This window comes from Myotis nattereri (genome assembly GCF_964212035.1).
Source record: "Myotis nattereri genome assembly, chromosome: 14".
NCBI lineage: Eukaryota > Metazoa > Chordata > Mammalia > Chiroptera > Vespertilionidae > Myotis > Myotis nattereri.
This window is the reverse complement of record NC_138089.1, coordinates 49,154,596-49,181,381: the sequence shown is the minus strand read 5'-3', so window position 1 is coordinate 49,181,381 and position 26,786 is coordinate 49,154,596. Positions and strand designations below refer to the sequence as shown.

Here is a 26,786-nt window from a genome sequence, read left to right as displayed (position 1 = left end):
TAAGGCTGGACAAAAAAGATGAAAAATAACAGTCCCTAAATGATAGGGGCTGCTTGCTGTGAGGATTCAATGAGGTAATTCAAGTCAAGCTCACAGAAGAGGACTTGGTAGGTGAAAAGGCCTCAAGAACTTTTAGCCATTGTCCCAAGACATGCTGTTAAGCTCAACTTGAGCTATTAACTAACTTCAGATAGGAAGTTAGCAAAAGGGACTTTTGTGATCACAAAAGCACTAACATTGAGATAAGGTGTGCCATGATCCAGACACGTCTCCTGTTGCCTCACTGTAGCTACAATAGGCTGAGAGTCAGAAGGGTCCTCAAAACTAACTCTAACGTCCAATATGGGGCTACTCTGTCCTGGACTCTTCTCAAACGTCAAGGTCATGAAGGACAAGAGAGACTGAGAGACTGTTCCAGATTGAAAGAGATTAAAGAGACAGGACGACTGAACATGCGGCCTCACGCAATCCTAGACCAGAGAAAGGACGTCAGTGGGTCAACCAGTGAAATCTGAATAAGGCTGGTAGGTTAGACAATAGCACCGGTGTCACTAATTTCCTGATTTAGCGACCTGTTCTGTGGGTGTGACCGAGAAGGTCCTTCTTAGGAAAGCACATTGAAGTGGTTCATTGAGAAAAAGAATGTGTATATAAGTGGAAAAGGAGTCAACAAATGCAGCAAATGTTAACAACTGAAGAAGCCGGGGGAAGGGCATATGGGAGTTCTTTGTACGGTTCCCGCAAGCAAATCTGAAATGATTTATAAATGAAAAGTCACAAAAGTGTGTGTGTGTATATACACACACATACATAAGTTAGCGACATCGGGCACTTCCACAAACATTTGAAAAATAGCAACAATATTTAATAAGCAGATTAAGCAGGGCTTCTTTGCAAAGCACTTTCATCTTTTGCTTTTAACCTGCTGTCTGAGAATGACTCTGATGTTCTCATGTTTTTATGCTTCTGTCTTTACATTTCTGCTTTTTTCAGCAGAAATCCAATATTGCCTCTCTCTTTGAATAAGCTATTAAAGCAAGAGATGTACTTAAGTAAGAAAGACTGAGATGTACTTGCCACCCACAGTGGCAGAGGGTGGCCGTCACCTCTCTGAAACTTCTTTCCTGGAAATGAAGAAGCCCTTCTAAAAAGAGAAAACATTCTACGCTGCTGGAGATTTTTAGAATCTGACCACAGTGGAAAGTCCTTCATTGGCTGTATTAGTTTCCTCTAGCTGCTGTGACCAATGATCACCAACACGGTGGCTTAGAATAAGAAAGCACTTATTCTTTCACAGTGATGGAGGCCAGAAATTAAAAATCAGTATCCCTGGGCTAAAATCAAAGCATTACCAGGATGGCACTTTCTCTGGAGATTCTAGGGAGAATCCAGTCGCTGCTTCTGCCAGCTTCTGATGGTGGCTGCCCTGGCATCCTGGGCTCGTGGTACAACCTCCGTCACATCTGCACATCACCATCGCCTTCTCCTCCTCTGTGTGTCACTTACAAAAACACTCGTCATTGGATTTGGGGCTCATCCAGATAATCCAGACACTATATGTTGAAGTAACGACCGCATGTGTAAACACGGGATTGATGTCACCATGAACTGTGACAGCAGACTTAACTGTCAGCAAGGAGACGCCCATCGGGCCCCGGGGGAGGCCTGTAACGCCGCAGTTTTTCTTCTGCCCAAAGTGATAGCCGGCAAACAGCACACACTGCTCAATCACGGTGACACGCAGGGAACCCTCGGAAAATCAACGTCGCTTTATAAACATAAGGGTCAGAGGTGTCTCTTTTTTTTCCCCCCACGTGAAATTCACAACACTATGTGTCAATGAGGGCCCTATCTCTGAAGTCAGATGCCTGTTCTCCAGGAAACGTTTCCCCTGGTTACGGCGTTAGGTCCTCCCAAGGAGTTAAAGCAAATACGGTCCAACTTAGCCCGCCATGACAAGGCTTGTAATTCTCCCACGAAAGGTTACAGAAGTAATTTTTCTCCCTCTTGCTTTTAGTTTGCATTCGGTAAACACTGATCTGTTTTCTTCTTGCCTCATTTCAAATAGGAGTTGGAAAAAAAAATAACACGACCGTTGAAGTGGACAGCAAAAAGTAACATCAAAAGCCAGTGCGGTCTGCCAGGCGGCTGCCTGCCATTGTAGGTCCACAGGGCGCCTGGACAAACATTCTGATAAACCGGTTCTGCAGGTAGAAGGAGGCTGTAGTCAGGTATGTGCCCAGAGTGCATCAGCTTAGAGCCCCAGCAGAGACCAGGCAGACGGGAAGCAATTCCGATGGCTCCCAAAGAACACAAGCAGGCACTCCATTCGTTGATGCAACCACAAGGGTGCAGCTCTGATGGGCGGTACATGGGCTTCTATGGGCCTATGAAGTATCTACTGCTATGCTGCTTGAGACAGCATACATTCATCATCTTACAATTTCCACTGGTTAGGAGCCTGGGCAGGCGTCCTCTGCTCAGGGTCTCTCAAGGCTGCAGTCAAGATGTTGGCCAGGCTGGGGTTTTGAATGAGGCTGGGGCCCTCCTCCAAGCTCACAGGGTTGTTGGTGGAATTCAGTTCCTTGCAGCTGTAGGACTGAGGTTCCCATTTTCTTACTGGCTGTCAGCGAGGGCTGCTCTTTAATAATAATAATTATAATAATAGCATCTATGATTCATTGAGTTAGGTGACAGCCACTGGGCTAGGTGTGTCACCTCATTTGATGAGTCTCTAGACATCACCCTTAGATGCTTAGCATGTGGCTCTCTCCCAACAAGGCAGTTACTTCTTCAGGCTCAGGAAGAGAATCTGTCCCTCCGGGAAGGGACCCAGTACCTTTTCTAAGGACTTTCACCTAAGTCAGGCCCACCTGGAGATAATCTCCTTTTGATGAACTCAGAACCAACACATTTGGGATCTCAATTACATCTGAAACATCCCCTCACCTTAGCATATCCTCCTTCCTATATAATAAAAGGATAATATGCAAATTTTCCCCTCAGGAGTTTGATGACCGGAAGTTCAATCGCTTGCTATGATGTGCAATGACCACCAGGGGACGGCGCGGAACAAAGGAAGGCCTCGGCCGGCAGCCAGAAGGCCCTGATTGGCCCTGATCGCGGGCTAGGTCTAGGGACCCTACCTGTGCACAAATTTTGTGCACCAGGCTTCTAGTAACTAACATAATAACCATGAGATGACATCCCATCACCATTGTCATATTTTGTTGGTCAGAAGCCCAGTCGCAGGTCCTACCCACACACAAGAGGATGGAATTACACAAGGTTGTGACTCAGTGGGAGTCACCCTAGGCTGTGTCTGCCACAGTGGGCTAGCCTGAGAACCTGCCCACCACACGTGGAGAGATGGCACACCACGGTGGGAAAAGGCTAGGCCTTGGCCTCAATGAGGTTCAAATGCTGGCTCCAGAATTTAATGGATATTTTGAAACTTGGGCAAGTTGTAAACCTCTCAGCTTCCGTTCTACCATAAGAAGGGGGAAACAAATAACACACAGAGTCTCTAGAAGCGTTAAACAAAGGGAAACTGCACGTAAAATCACCTGACAGTAGAGCAGACACTCAAACGTTAGTTCTATCTGGAGGAACTCATGACTTACCACCGAGGATGGAACAGGGGTGGGCAAAAGTAGTTTACAGTTGTGAGTATGGGAAACATAGTTTGTTCTTGTATTATTATTGATTATTATATTATATTCCATATGAACAACTGTAATCCTGCGTTTGCCCAGCCCTGCATCAATGGTTTCTTCTTAAGCTTCCCAGCAGCCCTGTGGATAACAAGTGAAAATGCTGTAGAAAACACTAGGCCACACTGTCTGTTCAATACCCAGTGAGGGGTTTTCCCCGCTCCAGCTGACTTCATCTCTGGGTGAAACTGTGACCAGCACCTGAAACCGTCACATCTCATAGCACCTCCTTTTAGATCTGCTACCGTGTGCCCACCAGGGAGCCAAATGGATAAATTGTGGTACAACCAAGTAATGGACTCATGTGCAGTCATCACAACATCATTTTCAAACATGATTTAATGACGTGGGAAAATACCCATGGCATACTGATCATGACAAAGAAATGACCCCAGATTGTCCTTCTATGAGCTCAAGAGCTGGACTCAAACTTCCTGGTTCAAAACCCAGCTACACTATTTCCTATGTCTTTGGACACGTTACCTAACCTCTCTGCACCTCAGTAAAATGCAGGTGGTGGTAGGACCTACCTATCATGAGGATCAAATGAGGTGACACATCTAGCCCAGTGGCTGTCACCGAACTCAATGAACCACAGATGTTATTATTATTAAAGTACTACTTTAATAATTTGAGAGGAAACGTTAAAAACAAAAAAGACTTCTTCATAAACTGGCATAGCCCTAGCCAGTTTGGCTCAGTGGATAGAGAGTCGGCCTGTGGACTCAAGGGTCCCAGGTTCGATTCTGGACAAGGGCACATGCCCGGGGTGCAGGCTCGATCCCCAGTGGGGGGCGTACAAGAGGCAGCCGATGAATGATTCTCTCTTATCATTGATGTTTCTATCTCTCCCTCTCCCTTCTTTTCTTTCTGAAATCAATAAAGAAATATATATTTTAAAAAAACAACCCAATATTGGCATTGCTGCTGCCTTCTTAGGGAGATAGAGAAAACCTAAGACAGCGGTTCTCAACCTGTGGGTCGCAACCCCTTTGGCGGTCGAACAACCCTTTCACAGGGGTTGCCTAAGACCATCCCGCATATCAGATATTTACATTACGATTCATAACAGTAGCAACATTACAGTTATGAAGTAGCAACGAACATAATTTTATGGTTGGGTCACAACATGAGGAACTGTATTTAAAGGGCCAGAAGGTTGAGAACCACTGATCTAAGAGGAAGACGTGAGTAAAACGACATTGAAGTCATACTGTCTTTAGCAATTCTCTCTGCTTCCAGAAGCTTCCGATTTACTTTGTACCTGAAAGCACTAAATTAATTTCTCCTTGCCATTCCTTCTGAAGGAACATCATTTTCTCCATCTTTAAAAATGAGGAGGACCTCTCAAGTTTCCCAGCAATGCTTTCTGTGGGTAAGCTATATAAACCACTCCATAGATGACTTTGCTCTTTCTCTATCTAAAATGTAAATTAATAAAGAAAGAAAGAAAAGAAATAAGAGTGTGGCTGCCCCAGGGAAAGGAAGAGCTATGTCACTGCCACTTGGGTTTAAACACAAACCAGGGGAACTGCTTTCTCTGCAGGAGGCTGAGAGCTTGTCTGTTCATGGTTTCCGCCAGCGGGAGTGGGATGGGCCGGGTGGGGAGAGATCCCATCCCATCCTCCTTTCCCTCCATCCTCCTTTCCCCTCAGCAAGAGCCAGCGCTGGGCTCTGAGCCAGGCTGCTGATGCCAGGGGTTGCTAAGGACCCCGGTGAGGAATGCCAGGGAGTGAGCAGCGGGCGCGGGAACCACTGAGCCAAACTGGTGACAAAGAAAGTGAGCATGTGGCAGGCGGCAGGTCAGAGGGAGGCTGTCCGGCGGCGGGCGGCACGCCTGGGCCAGCCCAGCCAGGCAGATGGCAGGGGGAGGAAACAGATGGATGTGCAGGGGCGCTGAGCAGGAAGTGCCAGTGCTGACAGCCAGGGACCAGGGCTGGGAGGAAGGGAGCAGGGGGGCGGCCTTCCCTGACACAGGAATTTAAATACACACACTGACTCCCATAGGGAGTGCCCCCCAGGGAGATCTAGGATGGCCCTGGAGGGTCTCCAGGACGCATGGTAATGCCAGAAAACTTGTGGGACCACACACACATACCTATACTCCACCCTAGTGGCCCCTTCAGCTGGTGTGTATTTCTCAGTACCATCTCCTCTGGGCAGTGGTTTCCAAGCTGGGGCAGGTGGTTATTTGGGGGGCTCTGGAGGGGAATTCTTGCTAGTGGTTAAGAAATCCACAGGCTGCCCCTAGCTGGTTTGGCTCAACAGATAGAGTGTCAGCCTGCAGATCAAAGGGTCCCGAGTTCGATTCCAGACAAGGGAAAGTACCTTGGTTGTAGGCTCCTCCCCGGCCTGGGGCATGTTGGAGGCAACTAATCAATGTGTTTCTCTCACATCGATGTTTCTCTCTGTCTCTCCCTCTCTCTTCCACTCTCCCTAAAAATCAAAGGAAAAATATCCTCAGGTGAGGATCAACAACAATGAAAACAACAAAAAAATAAATCCACAGGCTCTGGAATAAATAAGGCCTCACAGCTGTGTGCTACTCTCATCCTTCCAATGTATGCACAAGCTGTTGCCACCACTTAAAAACAAGTGCATTTGTAACAGTACCATGGAATTTTCTAGCCCATCAATGTCATTGTTCCTTTTCCAAGTCATCGGACATCAAACAGACTATTACGACTTAAAATATGATTACTATTCCATTAGGCTCCTTGAAATGTCTGGATGATAAAAGGACACCCATTAATTTCTAGGTGTTAAAGAGTCTAGACAATTGTTTAATGTCACCCTGCTCGGAAGTGTGAGAAGCCCTTCATTTCTCCCTCTGTGAAAGGTCACAGCCATTTACTCTGAGGAAGTATTTATGGATTTGTGCAGGAGGACTTCTCTGCAAGGAAGTTCATCACAGCCTTGTTTGTACGTGGGCAGAACTGGAAGCTCCTTGAGCCACAATAGGGGGGAAGGGACTGGTCACGCAGACCACGGTACATGCATGACTGGCTACAGTAGCGTTGTTAAAAACAAATTGCAGCCCTGCTGCGGTGGCTTAGTGGTTGAGTGTCAACCTGCGAATCAGGAGGTCATGGTTTGATTCCCGGTCAGGGCACATGCCTGGGTTGTGGGTTCGATCCGCAGTGGGAAGCATGCAGGAGGTAGCTGATCAATGATTCTCTCTCATGATTGATGTTTCTATCTCTCTCCCTCTCCCTTCCTCTCTGAAATCAATTAAAAACACACACACATAAAAAAAAATTGCACAAGGGTGGGGGGGGGGGGGAAAAGGAGACATATGTAATACTCTTTGTAATACTTTAAGCAATAAAAAAAAAAAAAACAAATTGCAGACAAACATTAAGTGACATAAGAAAACATCCTATCTAATAAAAGAGAACCATGGTAATTGGCGTACGACCACTACCCTTCCCATTGGCTAATCAGGGCAGTATGCAAATTAACTGCCGGCCAAGATGGTGGCCGGCAGCCAGGCAGCTTGAAACTAACATGAGGCTTGCTTGCTTCAGTGACGGAGGACTCCAACGTTCCCCGCCTGCCGCTGCAGGCTTCTGAGCTGCAACTCTAAGCAACTATGTAACAAATATAGAAGCTAAACAAAACCCCAGAAACCTGCTTTAGTCCCTGGGCTTCAGCCAGCAGAATCGCAACATTGTAAGCAAAGGCCAGAAACCTACTTTCAGCAGCGGAGGCCTAAGAGCTGGAGCCAAGCCTTAAAGCTAAAGCTGGCCCAGAATAAAAAAAGAAAAAAAGAAGCGGTTGGGAGCTTCAGTCACCCCCAGCCTGAAAACAGCCCTCAGCCCCTCACCCAGACTGGCCAGGCACCCCAGTGGGGACCCCCACCCTGAAGGGTGTGTGACCAGCTGCAAACAGCCATCATCCCCTCACCCAGGCTGGCCAGGCACCCCAGTGGGGACCCCCACCCTGATCCAGGACACCCTTCAGGGCAAACCAGCCGGCACCCACCCGTGCACCAGGCCTCTACCCTATATAGTAAAAGGGTAATATGCCTCCTAGCACCGGGATCAGCGGAGCCGAGAGGCCTCCTGGCACCGGGATCAGCGTGACCGGGGGCAGCGCCCAAACCCCCTGATCGCCCTGCGGCTCTGTGTGTGACAGGTTGCGGCGCCCCAACCCCCTGATTGGCCCTGCTCTGTGGGTGATAGAGGGCGGCGCCCCAACCCCCCGATGGGCCCTGCTCTGTGTGTGACAGGGGGCAGCGCCCCAACCCCCTGATTGGCCCTGCTCTGTGCCTGATAGGGGGGAGCTCCCCAACCCCCTGATCGCCCTGCAGCTCTGTATGTGACAGGATGCGGTGCCCCAAACCCCTGATCGCCCTGCAGCTCTGTATGTGACAGGATGCGGTGCCCCAAACCCCTGATGGGCCCTGCTGTGTGTGTGACAGGGTGCGGCACCCCAACCCCCCCACCCCCCACGGGCCCTGCTCTGTGACGGGGTAGAGCCATAACCTCCCCATCAGCCCTGCCCTGAGTGTGAGAGTGGCGGCGCCCCAACCCCCTGATGGGCCCTGCTCTGTGCGTGACAGGGGGCAGTGCCCCAACCCCCTGATTGGCCCTGCTCTGTGCGTGACAGGGTACAGAGCCTCAACCCCCCTGATGGGCCCTGCTCTGTGAGTGACAGGGGGCAGTGCCCCAACCCCCTGATTGGCCCTGCTCTGTGCGTGACAGGGGGTGGCGCTGCAACCTCCCCATCGACCCTGCCTTGAGTGTGACAGAGGACGGTGCCCCAACCCCCCAGTCGGCCCTACCCTGAGCGTGACTGAGGATGGCATCACAACCTCCTGATCGCCCTGTCTGTGCATGACAGGGGGCGGCGCCCCAACTCCCCAATCGGCCCTGCTCTGAGCCCGACCAGGGGCTGCACCTAGGGATTGGGCCTGCCCTCTGCCACCCGGAAGCAGGCCTAAGCCAGCAGGGCGTTATCTCCCGAGGGGTCCCAGACTGCGAGAGGGCACAGGCCGGGCTGAGGGACCCCCCCAAGTGCACAAATTTTTGTGCACTGGGCCTCTAGTCTATATATATAAAAGCCTAAGTGACCAGATGGTAGCTATGATGCGCACTGACCACCAGGGGGCAGATGCTCAATGCAGGAGCTGCCCCCTGGTGGTCAGTGCGCTCCCACAGCGGAAGGGCCACTCAGCTGACCAACGGGTGCCAGATGCCGAGCTCATGGCTGGCGAGCACAGCTGTGGCAGCTCGAGCCTCTCTCGCCTCCGCGGCAGCACTACCAAGCCACCTGCCACTTCATGCACTACTACATCCCCTGAGGGGTCCCAGATTGCGAGAGGGTGCAGGCCAGGCTGAGGGACCCCACCGGTGCACGAGTATGCGCACCAGGCCTCTAGTTCATTATATATTAAGTGAAAAAAGCATTTTACAAAATATATAGTATCCTAATTTTGTAATAAAAAACATAAAAAACCCAAAACATTCAAATTATATGTCTACCATGAAACAGTGTGAAATTTTACTTTAAAATATTAATCTAAGTGGAGTGAGTGGGAAAGTATTTTCTTTGTGTCTCAAAGTTTCTACAATGAACAGATATTACTTTTGTTATTAGGAATAAAGCCTATAACTTATTTTGTTTTAGTGTTTTTATTATTATTTGTTTGACCATTAATGGAAAGTAGTTTCTTGTTCTTAGATCAAGACAGGGCTGGACTGTCCTACCCAACTGGGCTCAGTGGATAGAGCATCGGTTTGTGGACCGAAAGGTCCCGGGCTTGATTCTGGTCAAGGGCAGGTACCTCGGTTGCAGGCTCTTCCTCGGCCCGGACCCTGGTTGGGGTTCTTGCAGGAGGCAACCAATTGCTGTGTTTCTCTCACATCGATGTTTCTCTCTGTCTCTCCTTCTCTCTAAAATCAATGGAAAAATGTCCTCAGGTGAGGATTAAAAAAAAAGAAAAGACTGGGTTGGAGTCAACAAATGTTGGCAGTGAGGTTCTTTGCTGCCCTTAACTCTCCAGCTTCCAAGAAATAGGATGGGGGTGTGCAGATTGCACTTGGGAAGCAAACTGGTGCTCCCCTGCTACACAGACCTCACACAGAACTTAGGCGAGTGGACCGTTCTGTGTTATGCTGGGTCATTCTCCACTCATAGGTCTACTCACAGCTAGACCAGAGGCTGACATCACCCACAGTCTAGTTCCATCTGGGAACTGGGCTGTAAATGCCAGAGGGTAGCCCATGATTTCCCATGATTACCCTGGCCTTCTCCCCAGACTCACACACCCACTCAGGTTCCGCCCAGCCCAGCTAGACTCCTTCAATCTCCTTTCAGACAGAACACCTCTGTAGGATAGTAAGTTTTTGCATGCCCTCATTACTATCCTGAAATGAATAAAATTTGTATTTCATATGATCCTAATCCCTGTGACAACCAAAAGAGACTTTCAAAGAAGTTCAAAAATGACCCGTAGGGGAGCAGTGAGGCCCAAGTGGTGGGTTGAGATTGACATCATGCTTCCCCAGTGTGATCTGGCATACCCTCACCATGATCTGGCAGGCCTTGGATGGTCTGGTCCCTGTATATTTCTCCAGTCCCACCCAGCCTCTCTTACCCTTGTTCCCTCCACTGCAATCACAGTAATACTTCTTCCTCCAGACTCAGATCCACTGTCTGTGGGACAAGGAGGCTTGTCTGTTAATGGCTTCTGCCAGTGAGAGTGGCTGGGCTGGTTGGGGAGAAATCCCATCCTATCTTCTTTTTCCTCAAATCAACTGGCAGCCACAGGGAGTTCCCCGAGGAAGAGGTATTTGAAAGATGAGGGAACAGCATTATCAGAAGGTTCACTCATGTTGTAGCATGTGTCAGTACTTCTCTCCATTTTCTGCTGAATAACATTCCATTGTATGAACAAACCACATTTAATTTAACCATTCATCAGTTTATAAACATTTGGGTTGTTTCTACCTTTTGGCTATTATGAATAACTAGAGGCCTGGTGCATAAAATCGTGCACAGGTAGGGTCCCTAGGCCTGGCCAGCAATCAGGGCCGATCGGGGCCTTCCTTCCCGCAGCCGCCGGTTGCTGGCCAGGGCCTTCCTTCATTCTGCGCAGCTCCCTGGTGATCAGCACGTATCATAGCGAGGGGTTGAACTCCCAGTTAGTCAAACTCCCGAGGGGACAATTTGCATATTAGCCTTTTATTATATAGGATGCTGTAATGAACCTTTCTGTATAATTTTTGTGTGGACATGCTTTCATTTCTCCTAAGTAGATTATACCTAGGAGTGAAATTATTGGATCATATGGCAACTTTCTGACTCAAAGTCGGAGGACCTAATTGCCAAGACGGTTTGCCACAGTGGCTATTGGCAGTGTAGGATTCTGACTTCTTCCCATTCTCCACATTCCTGCTGCTTGGTATTATGTCTTTTTTACTGTCACCACCCTATTCAGTGTGAAGTGAGTGGCATCTCACTGTGGTTCTGATTTCCCTAGATACGTTAATAAGCAATAACTCTGCAGTCTTCTGGGGATACGAATCAGTCAAGCTTGGATTGTCGCCCCCTCTGCTGCCAACAGCTGTGTGACTTCAGTACCTCAAACTTTCGGCCAGTTTCCTCATTTGTCAAACATGTCACTTTAGTGGATTCTCAAAAATATCCAATAACACACACGGTATAAGTATGTAATTCCTAGTACTTTATTGAGAACAGTAGGCTCAAAAAATATAGCTAAATACAACGACAACAACAAAGCAGTTGAGCCAACAACTGTGACTGCATCTCTAGTCTAAAGAGGAGACCACAAAGCACTAGTCCATCATGGGCACAGGATTATGAGGATTCACTGAAATGACATGTCAAGTACTAACATTCACACAGAAACTCATTACCTATTTTTTCTCACCTTCTCATTTTCTGGTAGTGGTGACCCAGGAGAGGCCCAACACAAAGAAAGGAAGCTGTTCTCCAAAGAGCCTTTTCAATGATTTAAAATATATATATATATATCATAGAGGAAGGGAGAAGAAGAAAGAGATAGAAACATCAATGTTGAGAATCACTGATTGGCTGCTCCTGCACATCCCACACTGGAGACCAAGCCCGCAACCCAGGCATGTGCCCTGACCAGGAATGGAACTGTGACTTCCTGGTTCTTAGGTCAACGCTCAACCACTGGAGCCATGCCAGCCTGGTGTCAATGATTTCTTAAGGTAATACGTTGACAGACCACGATGAAGACCCTTTAGAGGAAGTTTAGGAGAGAAGGTTCAGCCTCTTCAGGATACAAGTGAGATATCAATGGTCAAAATGAGAGACCCATAGCATGCCCAAAGGGTGGCAGCATTTTAGCTGCTTCTGCTCTCCCCCAATGTTAAACTGTGGTTATGCATTTTCCAACCAAGAAGACAAGAGAACATCCAACACCTAAGCAGGTACCCCAGAAAGATAGGAGGAGAATGGGGAGGAGTTAGACAAGAGGCCCAAGTAGACAGTCCTAAATAGTCTCTCTGTTGTAATATGACCATCCTGCAAGGGCCAATTCACTCCCAGGGGATCTAGATGCTCAAATCAACCTGCAGCCACAGGGAGTTCCCCAGGGAAGGAAGAGGCATGACAATCCCCTGGGCATGGTTTCGTGAGGGGCACACAGAGAAGCAATTCTCCAAGTCTTTGTTCTCCTCTTTGGAACAGGCCCCGTCAATGTCGCCTGCAACCTGGCACAAGGGCCACAGGCGAGAGCTACTGAGGAGCTTACAATGAAATGGAGGTTTCTCTTCTCCAGTTTTTGTCCACCAGGCTCATACCAACCAGAGCCTCTCCTCCCCATTACCTTTGTTCATCAAACTCATAGGCCAAGAGACCATGGAGGCCTCTGATCCCAACCTTTTTCCACCATCATTTGACTCATGCTTCCAGGACTCAGGTAGAGCCTGTCTCCCCCTCTCTCCCCCTATATTTTTTAAGGATGGGAGGTAAACTGGTCCCCTTTATTTGGCTGATCAGATCTCTCTTAATCTGAACAAAAAGCCATGCTCAAAATCAACACTACTTAGTACAAGTTTTTTGTTTGGTTTGGTTTTTGTTAGTAGTGGCTAACATGCCTCTACTTCCTAATTTTTGGTCCATTTCTTCTTAGAGAAAACGGAACTCAGTCCCCTTCCCTTCAGAGAGGGCCCAAGCAGGAAATGACAGCCCCCTCTACACATCCCAGAGTAAGTGCTATGAATGCAGGGCAGCTCTCACCCCGTGTCCAGCTCCCTGGGCTCGCCCACCTTAGCAGGCCCAGCGTCTTTCCCCACTCCCCTCTGCAAAACGCCCGCCCCCCCTTCACCGTTCTTGCTGCAAACCTTTCAATGACCGGAGTCACACACAGCCCAACCCAGTTTCAAACCACCGCGAACGGGAAAGGGGTTTAAGATGAAACTTTTTTAAAGAAGAAAAACATGGAAGGGAGAAAAGAATGGGGAACAAGAGTACAGGCCATCTGCCCCGGTGCAAGGCCCCTGCGCTGGCCACACTCCCAAGCGACCTTCGTCCGGCGAGGCTCCACAGGTGGCCCCCAATCAGGGACGCCGCTCCCCCCAAATAAGTCCGGACTCCTCAAAAAAGGCCTTCCTTGTTGATCATGTGCCTTCCACGGCCCCCTGAGATCTGGGCCCTCCCTCTGAACGTGCGTGGGCAGGGGACCAGGGTCCCAGTCCTTTCCCCACCCTGCCAGGGGCGGAGTGCGCACAGCGTGGGGAGGGAGCCCGGCGCGCTGGGTGGAAGGAAGGCGGAGGCCGCGGCGGTGGAGGTCGGGTTTCGCAGCCTCAGCGCCGCGGCCTGGGCGACTCTTCCGCCCCCGCGGCTCGGGTTCGAAGCGGCGGCCGGAGGAGAGGAAGACGCAAAGGAACTTCTGCCCGCAGTTTCCATCGGGAGGCGGGGGAGGCCGCGCACAGGGGCGGCTGGAAGAACTTGGGACCTGGAGATAGGTCCAAGGAAGCAAGGGCCTGGGGTGGCGCTGAGTTCCAGGGCGGGGGCTGCACGGCCAACTTTCCGGGAGGAAGGCTCCCTCCCACCTGACCGTGGCGCCCTGGCCCGCGGCGCGACGCTCCGGGGTGTCCCGCCCGGCTCCAGGCTCCGGCCACCGTCGCGCCCCCTCCCGGGACCCGGATCCCTCCCGGGGCCACTCCGGTGACCCCGGCCCCGCGGCCCCGCCTCTTACCATCTGCGCCACCTTCAGCAGGGCCCCGTGGGTGCGGGGGTAGACCGGGTCCACCAGCCCCTCCGAGGCGCTCGTGGTGCCTTGCGGCCCCGCGCCGGCCCTGGGTCCCAGCGCGCTGCCGCTGCTGCACGTGGTGCGGACCAGCCCGGCTCCGTGCGACATCGCGCGGCCCCTGCCCGCCGGCCGCCTCCCCCGGCCGCCGCCGAGGGGCCAGATAAGGCGGGGCGGGGCCGGGGCGGGGCCGGGGCGGGGCCTTTCCCGGGTGTGCGGTCCCGGGCGGTGGGAGGGCGGGGCGCACGCGTTCCCCGCCCGCACGGGAAGCGCTCGTCCAGCTGTGGCCGACTAAGCCGGGGAGGGGCTGGCCGGCGCTTTCCCGAAAGGCCTTGTAAGTCTTTCCTAAGTGGGCAAGGCCGGGCCACAGCTGGGCCTGAGCTTCCTGCGATGGTGTGTGGATGCAGATGTGGGTGCTGAGAGTACCTACTCTATTTAAGTATAACTTGCCAAACCTTTCGTGTGCAGCTCCGTTAACTTTTCTGTGTGTCTACCCCGGTGTAACTACCACCCAGATCAACAAATAGAACATGCCAATACCCCAAAAAGTACCCTGGTGCTCCTTCTCAGTCTGCCTTCCTTCACTGCACCCCCTTTTCGGCTAAGCCTCAGGTAACCAAGATAGCCTGCTTTTCTGCACTATAGTTTTGCCAATTCAATGCCAACAGCAATCCCCAATTTGGGGTGCAGTGAAAAAGGAAACTTTAATGGATGCTGGACTGTGAGAACAGAATGGCTGTGGAACGAAGCAGCAAAGCTGTGAACAGCAAGGTTGTCAACACATGGCTGTTTGGATGCCCTGAGGGGTGCTCTGGTCTGTCCCCCCAACCCCCAGGTGTTTCATCTTCAGTTCAGCTCCAGCCAAGTAAACACCATCTTTAGTGGAAAGGGAAAGTGCCCTTTCAGAGCCAGAAGGGAGATGACTTATATGGACAGAAGTCCTGGACCCAGGTCCCCAACTGGTCCATGCTCATGCAAATGAGGACTTCACAGCCTCACAGTTTGGTCCAAAATGTACTCACTGTCCTGACTGGTCAGAATGGAGCCTGATTGGTTGGTGAAGATGCTGATGAGGAAAACCTCAGACGTACTGGTTGAAAAACAAATCCAGGAACTCTTTTTTTTTCTTTAAAAAAAAAATTTATTGATTTTTAGAGAGAGAGAGAGAGGAAGGGAGAGGAACACATAGAGAAGCTGCCTCCTGCATGCCAAGTGACCTGGGCATATGCTCTGATCAGGAATCAAACCAGCAACCTCCTGGTGCACTGAAGGATGCTCAACCAATTGAGCCACACCGGCCGGGGTGCCAGGAACTTCTTTATAAGGGCTGGCACAGGTGGTGAGCACACAGTGCTGGTGTAGGAAGGCAGTTCAGTGCAGGAGACAGACAGCTAAGAGTAGCCTTCTCCCTGAGGTAGTCTGCATGAGAGGCCCCTGTGTAGTTGGTAAGCTCTGTGTTTTTGTTTCTTAAATTTGAGTCCAGTTAACTCCCAAGAACCCTTTCTCAGGGTCCACAATCCTACATAATAAAGAGGTAATATGCAAATTGACCCTCACTCCATCACACCACCACAAGATGGCTGCACCCACAGCAGAGGTGGGGTTCCTGTAACGAGCTGTAAGGAGTGATTAGCAGGGACCTGAGGCTGCAAGGTGGCAGGCCGGGGCTGGGGACCTGAGGCTGTGCCGCCCCCACCCCTCACCCCCAGTGGGGCTTGATGGGGACCTCAGGCCGTGCCCCCTGCCCTGGATGGGGAACCTGAGGCTGTGCTCCCCGACCCGGCGGGGCTTGATGGGGATGAGGCTGGCCAGGTCTGGGTCTCACATGATTTCGAGGTGCACGTGGGTGGGCGGGGACTTGACTCTGGGTCCTGCGGTGTGCCTCAGACTCTGACAGGAGGAAGATTTTCATATACATTTTACTAATTTTCTCTCATCTCTGACACTTCTATTATAGAGAAAGGGCAAATAGCAATATTAAAATATTTCCTCTAATTCCCTTTTAATGTGCATGAATCAATTATATATAATTGATTTCAGAGATGAAGGGAGAGGGAGAGAGAAATAGAAACATCCATGATGAGAAACACTGATTAGCTGCCTCCTGCATGCCCCACACTGAGTATCAAACCTGCAACCCCGGGCATGTGCCCTGACCAGGTATAGAACCATGACCTTCTGGTTCCTCAGTTGATGCTCAACCACTGAGTCATGCCAGTCGGGCAATATACTTGAAGTAATACATAATAATCTCATTTGTGCCTGGCTTCTTTCACTCAACACAGTGCATCTGAGATTCATCCTGTTGTACCCAATAAAGTTGTGATGAACCTCTGGTAAGATTTTTTGGTGGACATACACTCTCCTTTCTTTGGGGGTAAATACCGATGAGTAAATTTGCCTGGGTCACAAGTTGAGCATATGTTTACCTCCACTGGATGCTGTCAGTTATCCAAGGAGCATATTATGTTGCACTCCTTCTGGGTTATTTCTTAATAACCACACAAGATATGTTATCAGTGTTCTTTTTGAGCAGAGTGTCCCTGTGGCCAAACTTGTAACTTTATTTGGAGATAACATTAAAAAAAAAAATCTCCCTTATGAGATCATTAGATGCCAGAGCTATGCTGTCATCAGAAGACTGTCGTCAGCGTGGCCGTCTTGATAGTTCTAGAATGTGGAGCTACTCATGCAACCTCTGTCTCGACAAGTCTCCCAAAGGATTCTGGTGAATGCTCCAGTTTGAAAACCGGTCATTGACAGAGTTTGAGACATGGTTAATTTTCATGACAAAAAAAAAAAATGGTCTTAGATATCTGTCTTCTCTTTAGACAGCAGTCACAGTGCCTGGTACAATCATTTCTTTCTCTATAAAACAATGATAATTGCACCTAGGGGCTGCTGGGACCATGGAATAGACATGCAGGCATTCTGTAACATTCCCAGCCCTGTGCCCCCAGGCATGACGTTGGCATTGTGGATCATTTTTCATGTAGATTTACATTTTCATCGCATACTTGTCCCAAGCGTCAAAACCCCACAACGGAGATGACAGGGAGTCTTTGTTGCAGGGAAGGCTTCAGGGAAGTGGAAAAAACAAGCCCTGGATCATTTCTCCTCCGCCCAGTGGTCTTCATCCGATTCTCCAGTAAATCTTCTAAATCACTGATTTTCAATGTATGCTCCCCGGACCAGAAGCACCTGGGAACTTGTGGTTAATGCAAATCCTTGGGTCCCACCCAGACCCGCTGAATCAGAAACTCTGGGCGTTAGGCTCCGCAGAGTGTTTTGATAAGCTATCCCCTCACCTCCCCCGTGATTCAGACGCATGCTGGAGTCTAAGAACAACTGTCATTTCCTGAGCCCCCTGGAGTTGACTTTGCTGGGTTTCTCTGACTGCTGTTGGCCAAGGTGCCACCAGCCTTGATGGGAAATAATCACTGGCGATGGCCACTTGGTGTTAATCACTTCATCATGATCACTTAAACGCTTGAGCAAGACGCCTGGCAGTACAAGGGCCATGTACAAAGGCTCCACCGATCAGACCTCTAGATCAGACAGCAAGCACAGTCCCACCAGCAGTGTAGGGGAATGCCAGATGGCCCACACCCGGCCAGCTCTTGGGTATTGCAGTCTTTTCCATGTTAGCCATTTTAGTGGGTGTGACATAGCATCTCATTATAGTTTTAATTTGGAAAAAAAAAAGCACCACCTTTGATTTATTTCTAAGTCCTTTTTTTTTTTTAATATATTTTATTGGTTTTTTACAGAGAGGAAGGGAGAGAGATAGAGAGTTAGAAACATCGATGAGAGAGAAACATCGATCAGCTGCCTCCTGCACATCCCCCACTGGGGAAGTGCCCACAACCCAGGTACATGCCCTTGACCGGAATCGAACCCGGGACCTTTCAGTCCGCAGGCCAACGCTCTATCCACTGAGCCAAACCGGTTTCGGCTATTTCTAAGTCCTTTTATTCTGTTTGTAGTTTAGGTTTGATCCTCACTCTGATAGGGCCAATGTCTTTGGCCAACTCACTTCCAGAGAGGGAAGCCACTTTTCAAGAGGGACAACTGGTCTTTGAGACACAAGGTGGAGTTCTCGTTAAGTCCTAATCGTTGGAGGCCAGATTGTTTCCTGTTCCTTCTTCACACTCAGGTCAAGAAAACTCCTTTGAGAACTCATCCTTCTGGCTGCTTCTCTTTCTAGGGTCTTCCCAGGCTATCACCACCCTTAAACAAGAGCCTCAGGAGGGCTTGAGTCACCTTCTCAAGTGGCCTCTCAAACTTTCCCTTTCCTACCCTTCTACTGACAATGAGCCTGTTGCTACAGTTGATTTGTCCTGCCATCACTGCCATCTGCCTAAGGCCCTATGGTGGCTTACTATTGGAAAGAAAACCAGAACCAAGATCTTAGGCCTTTGCTTGAAAGCCATTTGCCAGAATGCCCTGGGTATTGGTTAGGATACATACTGTTGCAAGTAACAGAAATTCGTTTTACCAAAGTGCATACAATTACTTGCTCATGTAATTGCAAAGTCCAGAGTGTGCCTGCATTCAGGTCTGAATTAATTCAGTGGCTCAGTAACATAAGTAATCATGATGAAGTTTCATCTCTTTTCACCTTCATCCTGTGACTGGCTCCCCCTTGTGGTCACAACATAGTTTTTGCCAACAACTTCCTGCCTATATAACTGTAGGTCCTACAGAACTTCTTTTTCCAGAACTCCAGAGCAAGTCTTGGGTCACATCCCATCCCTGAACCAATCAGTATGGCCAGGGCATGGGATTACGTAGGCAGAGCCGCACGCTCCATTCCAGGAGTCACAGTGGCATTAGCTCCCCTAAGTAGCTGGGGCTTAAGTGGGTGGTGTGGATCCCGAATAAAAAGAGGGTAGTTAGATAACAAGAGGAGGGAGAAGAGATGTGGGGGAGACAGTGAGAAAGCCTGCTCCGTTCTGGGTGTTGTTATTCTGAGTGTTCTATTTTAAAAATCTGCTTGTGACATGGATGTTTACTCAAAACATACCTTCTAAATGAAATGTCTCCCCGGTAAACAACCTTCTTGCCACTCACTATTGCCTAAGTGTCTGAAAAGTCATCACCTCTGTGTTGCCAAGCACTTTCCCCCAATTACATGCCTGGGTTATTTTTTTTTTTCTGTGAAAAATCATCTTTCAACTAAAATAATAATTGTCTAGGGGACAGAAATATAAACTCTGAATGAATTTTTTCCTACCCAGGGCTGCATCTTTAGTTGGTGTTTTTAATTGTCTGTGTTCTTCGCTGACACTTTATGTATTTATTTTTTAAAAATATATATTTTTATTGATTTCAGAGAGGAAGGATAGAAACATCCATGATGAGAGAGAATCATGGATCGGCTGCCTCCTGCAAGTCCCCCACTGGGGATTGAGCCCACAACCCGGGCATGTGCCCTTGACCGGAATCAAACCTGGGACCTTTCAGTTTGCAGGCCGACGCTCTATCCACTGAGCCAAACCGGCCAGGGCTGTATTTAAAAATCTTTAGTGTGCTGATACCCTGAAGGGATTTCCCTAGGAAGGAAGCAATTAAAAAGTAGGCAAAAATAACTGATGTTGAACATGTTTTGTCTCTGGCTTCTCTTGTAGTTTTCAAATATTGGCTAAATATTTATCTTTGGGGGCTATGAGTTGGAAATAACAATGGAGAGGGATGAACTGCCTAAAGCATTTCATTGATCGGCCATGAGTAGGTAAGTAAGTCAAATTAAAAACCCACCCAACTCCATCAGATTGGTTTGGAAGGGCTGATTGGTGCACGCAGACAGCAATCACAGATGGCGGGGAAGAGTTTAAGCGCCCAGTATACTTACTACCCCCGTTACATTTTTTTAAAAAAACCCCAGAAACCTATTTCTGTCATTATGTTGGCTGTGCTGCATGTGGCTTGGCTTTTTTTTCTTCTTCTTTCTTAAGAGAAAAATTAATGCGAACCCAGTTAGAAACTGACAGCTTGGTCTGAACTATAGAGACCCAGTTTGCTGTCCAAAAACCCACACTTAAAAACTATTCTTTGAACAAAGTCAGTATTCAAAAGAGGAAATAATTTCCTTTCAGTTAAAAATAAATGCTGGTTTTTTTGTTTGTTTTGTTTTGTGTTGTGTTTTGGTGAACTTTCAGGACAACACAAAGGGCCATGATCCTTTAAAACCACAAATAAGGACAAGACAGCAAGTGACCCTGCCTGGACACAGGCGAGTCATTGTTCTTCTGAAACAGGTGTGTCTGGTGCTACCGGTTCAAGAAAGACCTACTGTTGTAGTCCATTTGGAAGATATTTCAAAGTGGTTTATGGAACTTTTTACCCCAGAAGTTGCAGGCATGATCATAGAAATCATGCACACGTGGGGAGAAGAAGGGGGGGGGGGAGAGAGAGAGAGAGAGAGAGAGAGAGAGAGAGAGAGAGAGAGAGAGAGAGAGAGAAGCAGGCTTCTTTCTTTATGACTGTTTTCCAGAAACAGATCTTTGTAGGTTACAGTTTTTCTGCCTTTTATGGAGATTTGATTGCAATGGTCCTATATACAGAGTTTGTAAATTAGTAATCCATACATGAACCCTATATGTTCAAGTTGACTAATGTCACCCCAATAAAAAATTTTTTTAAATTAAGTACTTCAAAAGCACAGGGAAGATGAATATGCCTCGGTGAGTGTGAGTGATGAACAGAGTAGAGCACACACACTCAGATGAGTTATTTCTGCTTTTCTTGCAGAATGAGTGAACCAGAGGCTGTCCCGGTGATGACTGGGGATACAGATCCAAAAAGATTGCAGCCCCGGTCACCTGTGGGTCTGCGTCGCTAAAGCTCAACCCTCACGGCTTGCTCGATGTTGCACTCCAAGTGGCCTCCTGTGCCCCCACCACCTCCCACTCCCACCTCTCATGTGTGGTGCCCCCTGCCCACTACCTCTTTGGACTCACAACTTAAGAACACTTTTCACTGTTTCCTCCAAAAGCCCAGGATGGGTGTTATTAGACACAGAAGAAATTCCATCTCTCCTCTATGGGGGTAAATGGAACCTGGATACGGAATTAGAATCAAGTAAGTAGGAAAACCAACACAAACAACAAACAACTGACAGCAGCCTGGCTGGTATAGCTCAGTGGTTGAGTATCGACCCAGGAAACAGGAGGTCACCGGTTCGATTCCTGGTCAGGGCACATGCCTGGGTTGTGGGCTTGATCCTCCGTGTGGGGTGTGCAGGAGGCAGTCGATGAATGATTCTCTCTCATCATTGATGTTTCCATCTCCCTCTCCCTTCCTCTCTGAAATCAATTAAAAAGAAACCATATAAAAATAACACAAACAGAAAGCAACAGCTCGGTTAACCGAGAGCAGAAGAGCAGAGTTCACAGCGTCTTGTGCCCAGAGCGAGAACATGGCTGAAACTCTCTCCACTGTCATCAACTCGACTAACGTTTCTGTGGTTTTTTGTTTTTCACAAGAAGCTCATGTTGAAAAATCACCCGAGATACACTGCAGCAGCAGGAACCGTGCCGCCGAAAAGCACTTCCTCTAAGCGCACATCTGCCTTGCTGGCGGATAATACCGAATATCCACGTGACAAATAGCCAGCTTGGCTCAGTGAGTAGAGTGTCACAACCTGTGGACTGAAGAGTCCAGGTTCGATTCCGGTCAAGGGCACATGCCCAAGTTGCAGGCTTGATCCCACTGTGGGGTGTGCAGGAGGCAGCCAATCAATGATTCTCTCTCATCATTGATGTTTCTCTCTCTCTCCCTCTCTCTTCCTCTCTGAAATCAATAAAAAAAAAAAAATGTATATTTTTAAAAAAGCAAAAAATAAAGCAGGAGTGCTGGAGATTGGAGATGAGAATTTCCAGTCTGGTTATTTCCCACAAAATATGGTCTGTATGTCACTGTGGTCAGCAAGAGGAGCTGAAGATACACGTGAGTATTTATCCTTTTAATGGTATGCACTGATTTTAATAGGTATCAGGAGAAAGAGTAGCACTCATACATGGCTCACTGGACTCAGCAGCACGCCTTAGGGCGGGCTCCTGACCAAGCGCCAAGTCCAGTGTCTCCTGAGATGCTCTCTGGGCCTGTGATGAACACGTGAGAATCACGGACACCGATGATCCCCAGAATTGGGGAGATGGCTCTCTGCTGCCACCCCAGCCTAGTGGCCATGGACAAGTGTCTCGTAGCAATATCGCACCTGGACAGCCCTGAGAGGATGAAGGAGAGCACCCCACCTGGGTCTCCTTCCTCAAATCAATACAACATTATCCAAGGTTTTGAAACATTTAATCGAAAAAAATCTGGCATTTTAAAAGTTCAAGGTTTACAAACTTGACACATTCTTCATATTAGCATGTTATCCATGTATACATCACCTAAGAAAATAATAATAATAATGATAATGTCTACGAAGACATCTGACAAGACCCTGAAGAGGTCATTACAACCTATCGCTCTTTGCAGATAGGGGTCCAGTTTCATTGTAACAAACCACCGTGAGCAAAATTTAGCTAAGTATATAAAAACATTAGTTAAATACAATTCTCTGGAAATATACAGTATACCTACAGCTGTTTTTACAGTGAGAGGCTTCCTTCCCCCCCCCCCCTCCCCCCATAATTCTCAAAATGGCTAATCACTGGATGGTCCTGGATCTCCAAGCTATAAAACTGAAATATGTGTTTCCAGCGTAGCAGATGGTGACCAGGAAGGCGAAGAACTGGAGAAAACAAAGCAGAATAGAAACGGGGTTTAGGGCACACTGTAGACAGCAAACGTTATCATGTCACCTCCACTGAATCATGTACCCACAGCATTCCTTGACTCCAGGCTTTCTTGGTTCAATGACCTTCCTTCTGAAGTGATTTCTGGATCTCTTTTATTTTTTGGGAGCATATCTGGAAAGTTTATAGTTTTGCTCCAACCAGCTTTAACAAGATCACTCTGGCCTGCCCCTGCTCCCTCCACCAACACTTCTTTTGCGGACGGGATATTTTACGGTCAATATTAGACAAACTTTCAACATGAAGCTTTTAAATTAGAAAAACAATACACACTTAATGGTTTAAACCTGCACACTGTACAGAAGGGCACTAATGAAAAAGCAGATGTTTAGTTATAGTATGATTCACATAGGGGCGAATATGGTGGTGTGGATCTGAGGAACGCACCCGTATTTCCAATTTAGTACAGTAGTTCCCCCTTCTCTGCAGGGGGTACATTCCAAGACCCCCAGGGGATGCCAGAAACCGTGGGTGGCATCAAACCGTATATAGGCTATGTTTTTCCCCACACATATATACCTAGAACAAAGTTTAATTTATAAATTAGGCCCAGTAAGAGGTTAATAATAACTGATCATAAAAAGGAACAATTACAACAGCATTCTGTAATAAAAGTTACGCAAATGTGATCTCTCTCTCCCCCTCTCTCTTTCTCTCTCTCTCTCATAACCTGATTAACCAAGAAGGCTGCTAAGGGGCAGGGAGCTCATATGAGGGGAGAAAGGGATGATACACATCCTGGGCAGGAGAGAGTGGGACGGTGTAATATTTCAGCGTGATACTCAGAATGGTGTGCAATTTAAAACATATGAATTGTTTATTTCTGGAATTTTCTATTTAAGATTTTTTTGGACCGTGGTTGACTGAGGGTATAACACACGGCAGAAAGCAAAACCATGTACAATGGGGACTACTGTATAGGCAATTTTAGACCAGGGCTTACTCCCAGATTGCCACAGGTTCAGCTACCGTAAATGAGTCAGGCAGCAGGAGGGAGTGATGAGCCCCCCCCCCCCCCCCCCGTGAGGTGTGTGGTGTGAATGGTGAGTCGGAAAACGCAGGCCCCTCTCACGGAGCAACCTCCACCCAGTTCAGTGGACTCATGCTGTGAGCCGAGGGCCGCCACAGCTCGGCGTTTAATCGCGTGTGCCCCCGCGTTTTCTACCTTTACATGGCAATTTTTAAATATAAGCAAAGAATATCATGAACACCCGTGAATCATCAATCAGCTTTAACATGACCACTCTGGCCTTCCCCTGCTCCCCCTACCAACACTTCTTTTGCGGATGGGATATTTTAAGATCAATATTAGACAAACTTTCAAAATGAAGTTTTTAAATTAGAAAAATATTACACACTTAATGGTTTAAAGCTGCACACTGTACAGAGCGCACTAATTAAAAAGCAGAAGCCCCTCATGCCACACTCATCACCCAATCACAGTTCCCGAAAGGAACCTCCTTGTTGGTGTATATTTATTTTTCTAAGCGTCCTCAATGCACCCACAGACATTTCTACTTAAAACCAAACACAGAGCATCACAGCGTGCTCATTTCCTGCAGCTCTCTCCCCACTTACTAGTAAACTGCAGTCAGTGGAATGATTCTTAGAATGCCTCAAGTACTTTTTTCTCCCTCAACTACTTACTTGGTTCCAGCCATTTGGCTTTCACGCAAGCACAGCCTCACCAATTTATGACGCTTGCAAACCAGTCAGCTAATTGCCAGTGTGTCCTACTGCAGGCGGGGCTTTTTCCGGCCCACAGCTCTGTCCTCCTGATTCCCAGAGGGATGAGGGGCTCACTCACCGAGGAGGCCGCCCAGCTATTGAAGTTGTGGCTGTCCCTCTCCGGGGCGACGGACGATGTATCCACAATAGCGGCCGAGAGGTACAGGAGGAAGGCACTGCCATTAAAGCACAGACCCTGGGGAGACAGACGCTGGAGTGTTTAAGGAGCTGGAGTGGGGAGGTGTGGGCACCTCCGAACCTCAGAACTGGGCGGAACTGCACCCTGGCTGTGGTCAGGTGCTCCTCTGGACACATGGGGATGAGGGCTCCAAGAGGGTAGCTCCCCCGTGTTTTGGGGAGGGGAGGGTTTGATACCATCTCATTCACAGCACACCCAGACACCCCTCCTTTTCCCCCCAACACACCCAGCCTCCTTCAACTTGCTCTTGACCCCCATTCCATTCAATTCAGCCCTGGCGACGTATTGGCTAGGAAGATGCCGCCAGCGAGAAGGGCCTCAGCCCGTGGCCCCAACAGGAGCCCCACCCTGCAGCACCTGCCCTGGGAGAGCACTGTCCCAAAGCAGGCCCCTCGCTCTAGGCAGGGAGGGGCATTTGAGTCAGTTCCTCAAGCCACTGCAAGTTCTTAAAAATGCAAAACCGACCAGAGGAGGACTACGTCCCATCCTACCTAGTGGGCAACGGACCCGAAGCACGCCGGGCTTCCTTACCACGGTTGTCCAGGGCACCTGGGGGATCCTGGTGTAGGTCATGGTTATGTAGACGATGAGGAAGAAGACGGTGAGGACCCAGTAAAATACAGCTACAAACATGACCCAGCCAAAGGCAGGGACCCGGAAGTACTCCGTCCCGGCGATAAGTGTCCATACCAGTAGTCCCAGAATCTGTGAAATGATGGAGGCAGTGGGAGAGGGAGGAGGAAGGAGAAAGTAAAGAAAAAGAGGAAGACAGAGAAAAAAAAACCATTACAGAGTGTCAGTTACACCTTTCACCCCCATACACACACATATGTGACTTTTACAAATATAACAGGGATTACAAACTTACATGCCTACAAAGACCAGGAAGGTAAAACAAATGAACATAGTAGGCTGGGCAGAGACCATGAGCCCAAGAAAAACTATGCCTTGTTTTAAGGGGCAATTTCTTCTCAGCCAATTGTTGTGAGCTGGTTTTGCTCCCTACCCCTAATCCCCACCCTGCCCCCAGGGGAAAAAAACAGAAACTCAAGTTTCTACATGTGCACCTTGATTTTTATTTTTATTTTTCAAAATATATTTTGATTGATTTCAGAGAGGAAGGGAGAGGGAAAGAGAGATAGAAACATCAATGAGGAGAGAGAATCACTGACTGGCTGCCTCCTGCATGCCCCACACTGGGGATGGAGACCGTAACCTGGGCATGTGCCCTGACTGAGAATCGAATTGTGACCTCCTGGTTCATAGGTCGACACTCAACCACTGAGCCACGCTGGTAGGGGGATCATCTTGATTTTTAAATGTTGGCACTAACAAGAGTTTTAAAACATCATGAGGGGCCCTAGCCGGTTTGGCTCAGTGAATAGAGCATTGGCCTGGAGACTGGAGAGTCACAGGTTCGATTTCGGTCAAGGGCACATGCCTGGATTGCGGGCTTGATCCCTTGTAGCGGGTGTGCAGGAGGCAGCCAATCAATGATTCTCTCTCATCATTGATGTTTCTATCTCTCTCTCCCTTTCCCTTCCTCTGTGAAATCAATAAAAATATATTTTAACAAAAACATCATGAGGGGCAAAACAACACTCATCTGTGGCTAACATTTGCTCACAGGCTGATACCCGTCCAGGGAACAAGACTGCAGGTTCCTGGACCAATCGTCTCTCAGGGGGTGAACCACTGAGGATTCGGCACCTGCTATGGCCGCCCTCCTCACAGGCCGCCCTCCTCACAGGCCGCCCTCCTCACAGGCGGCCTGAGAGCCTTCGGAAGGGAGGCTAAGGGAGGCCAGGCACGGCACTCAGCGTTTTAACATAAGCGGCAGGTCTATCCAGCGACAGTCGTCAACGCTTCACCACTGCTGAGGAGCAAGACCAAACCCAAAGCCAAATCCACGTCACCGCTGCCCACAGGGGACCTCACTGAGGGAAGGAGCCTGACCGAAATCCCAGGTGTGCTTAGTCCTGAACTCAGGAAGGCCAGAGCGAGGGACACCTCTCACAGCCCAGCGCCTCCCAAGGACCAGGAGGACTTTATTCCTAAGCCACGAAAAAGCTAGCAACCACCAAAATAAA

The 26,786-nt window shown here is 48.7% G+C and overlaps 2 protein-coding genes across 7 annotated transcripts in view; both read right to left on the bottom strand.

Moving 5' to 3' along the window:
• Positions 1-14,109, bottom strand: part of CMTM7 (CKLF like MARVEL transmembrane domain containing 7) — a 38,886-nt gene extending 24,777 nt beyond the window's left edge. For 4 of the 6 annotated variants that reach the window (XR_013996815.1, XR_013996816.1, XR_013996817.1 and 1 more), the window contains exon 1: positions 13,912-14,096. Coding sequence is in view for 3 of the 6 variants with exons in the window: in XM_081106443.1 (XP_080962569.1) it covers positions 13,912-14,073 (162 nt within the window). In the remaining 3 variants the exon portion in view is untranslated. Of the gene's footprint in view, positions 1-13,911 lie in introns of all 6 variants that reach the window. The other 2 variants (XM_081106441.1, XM_081106442.1) reach the window with 1 other exon arrangement.
• An 8,146-nt stretch (positions 14,110-22,255) lies between these two features.
• Positions 22,256-26,786, bottom strand: part of CMTM8 (CKLF like MARVEL transmembrane domain containing 8) — a 57,611-nt gene continuing 53,080 nt past the window's right edge. Inside the window, exons 2-4 of the mRNA XM_081106444.1 lie at positions 25,228-25,401; positions 24,577-24,693; positions 22,256-22,705 (exon numbers count right to left, since the gene is read on the bottom strand). Coding sequence (XP_080962570.1) covers positions 22,622-22,705; positions 24,577-24,693; positions 25,228-25,401 — 375 coding nt within the window. The 3' untranslated portion in view covers positions 22,256-22,621. The remainder of the gene's footprint in view (positions 22,706-24,576; positions 24,694-25,227; positions 25,402-26,786) is intronic.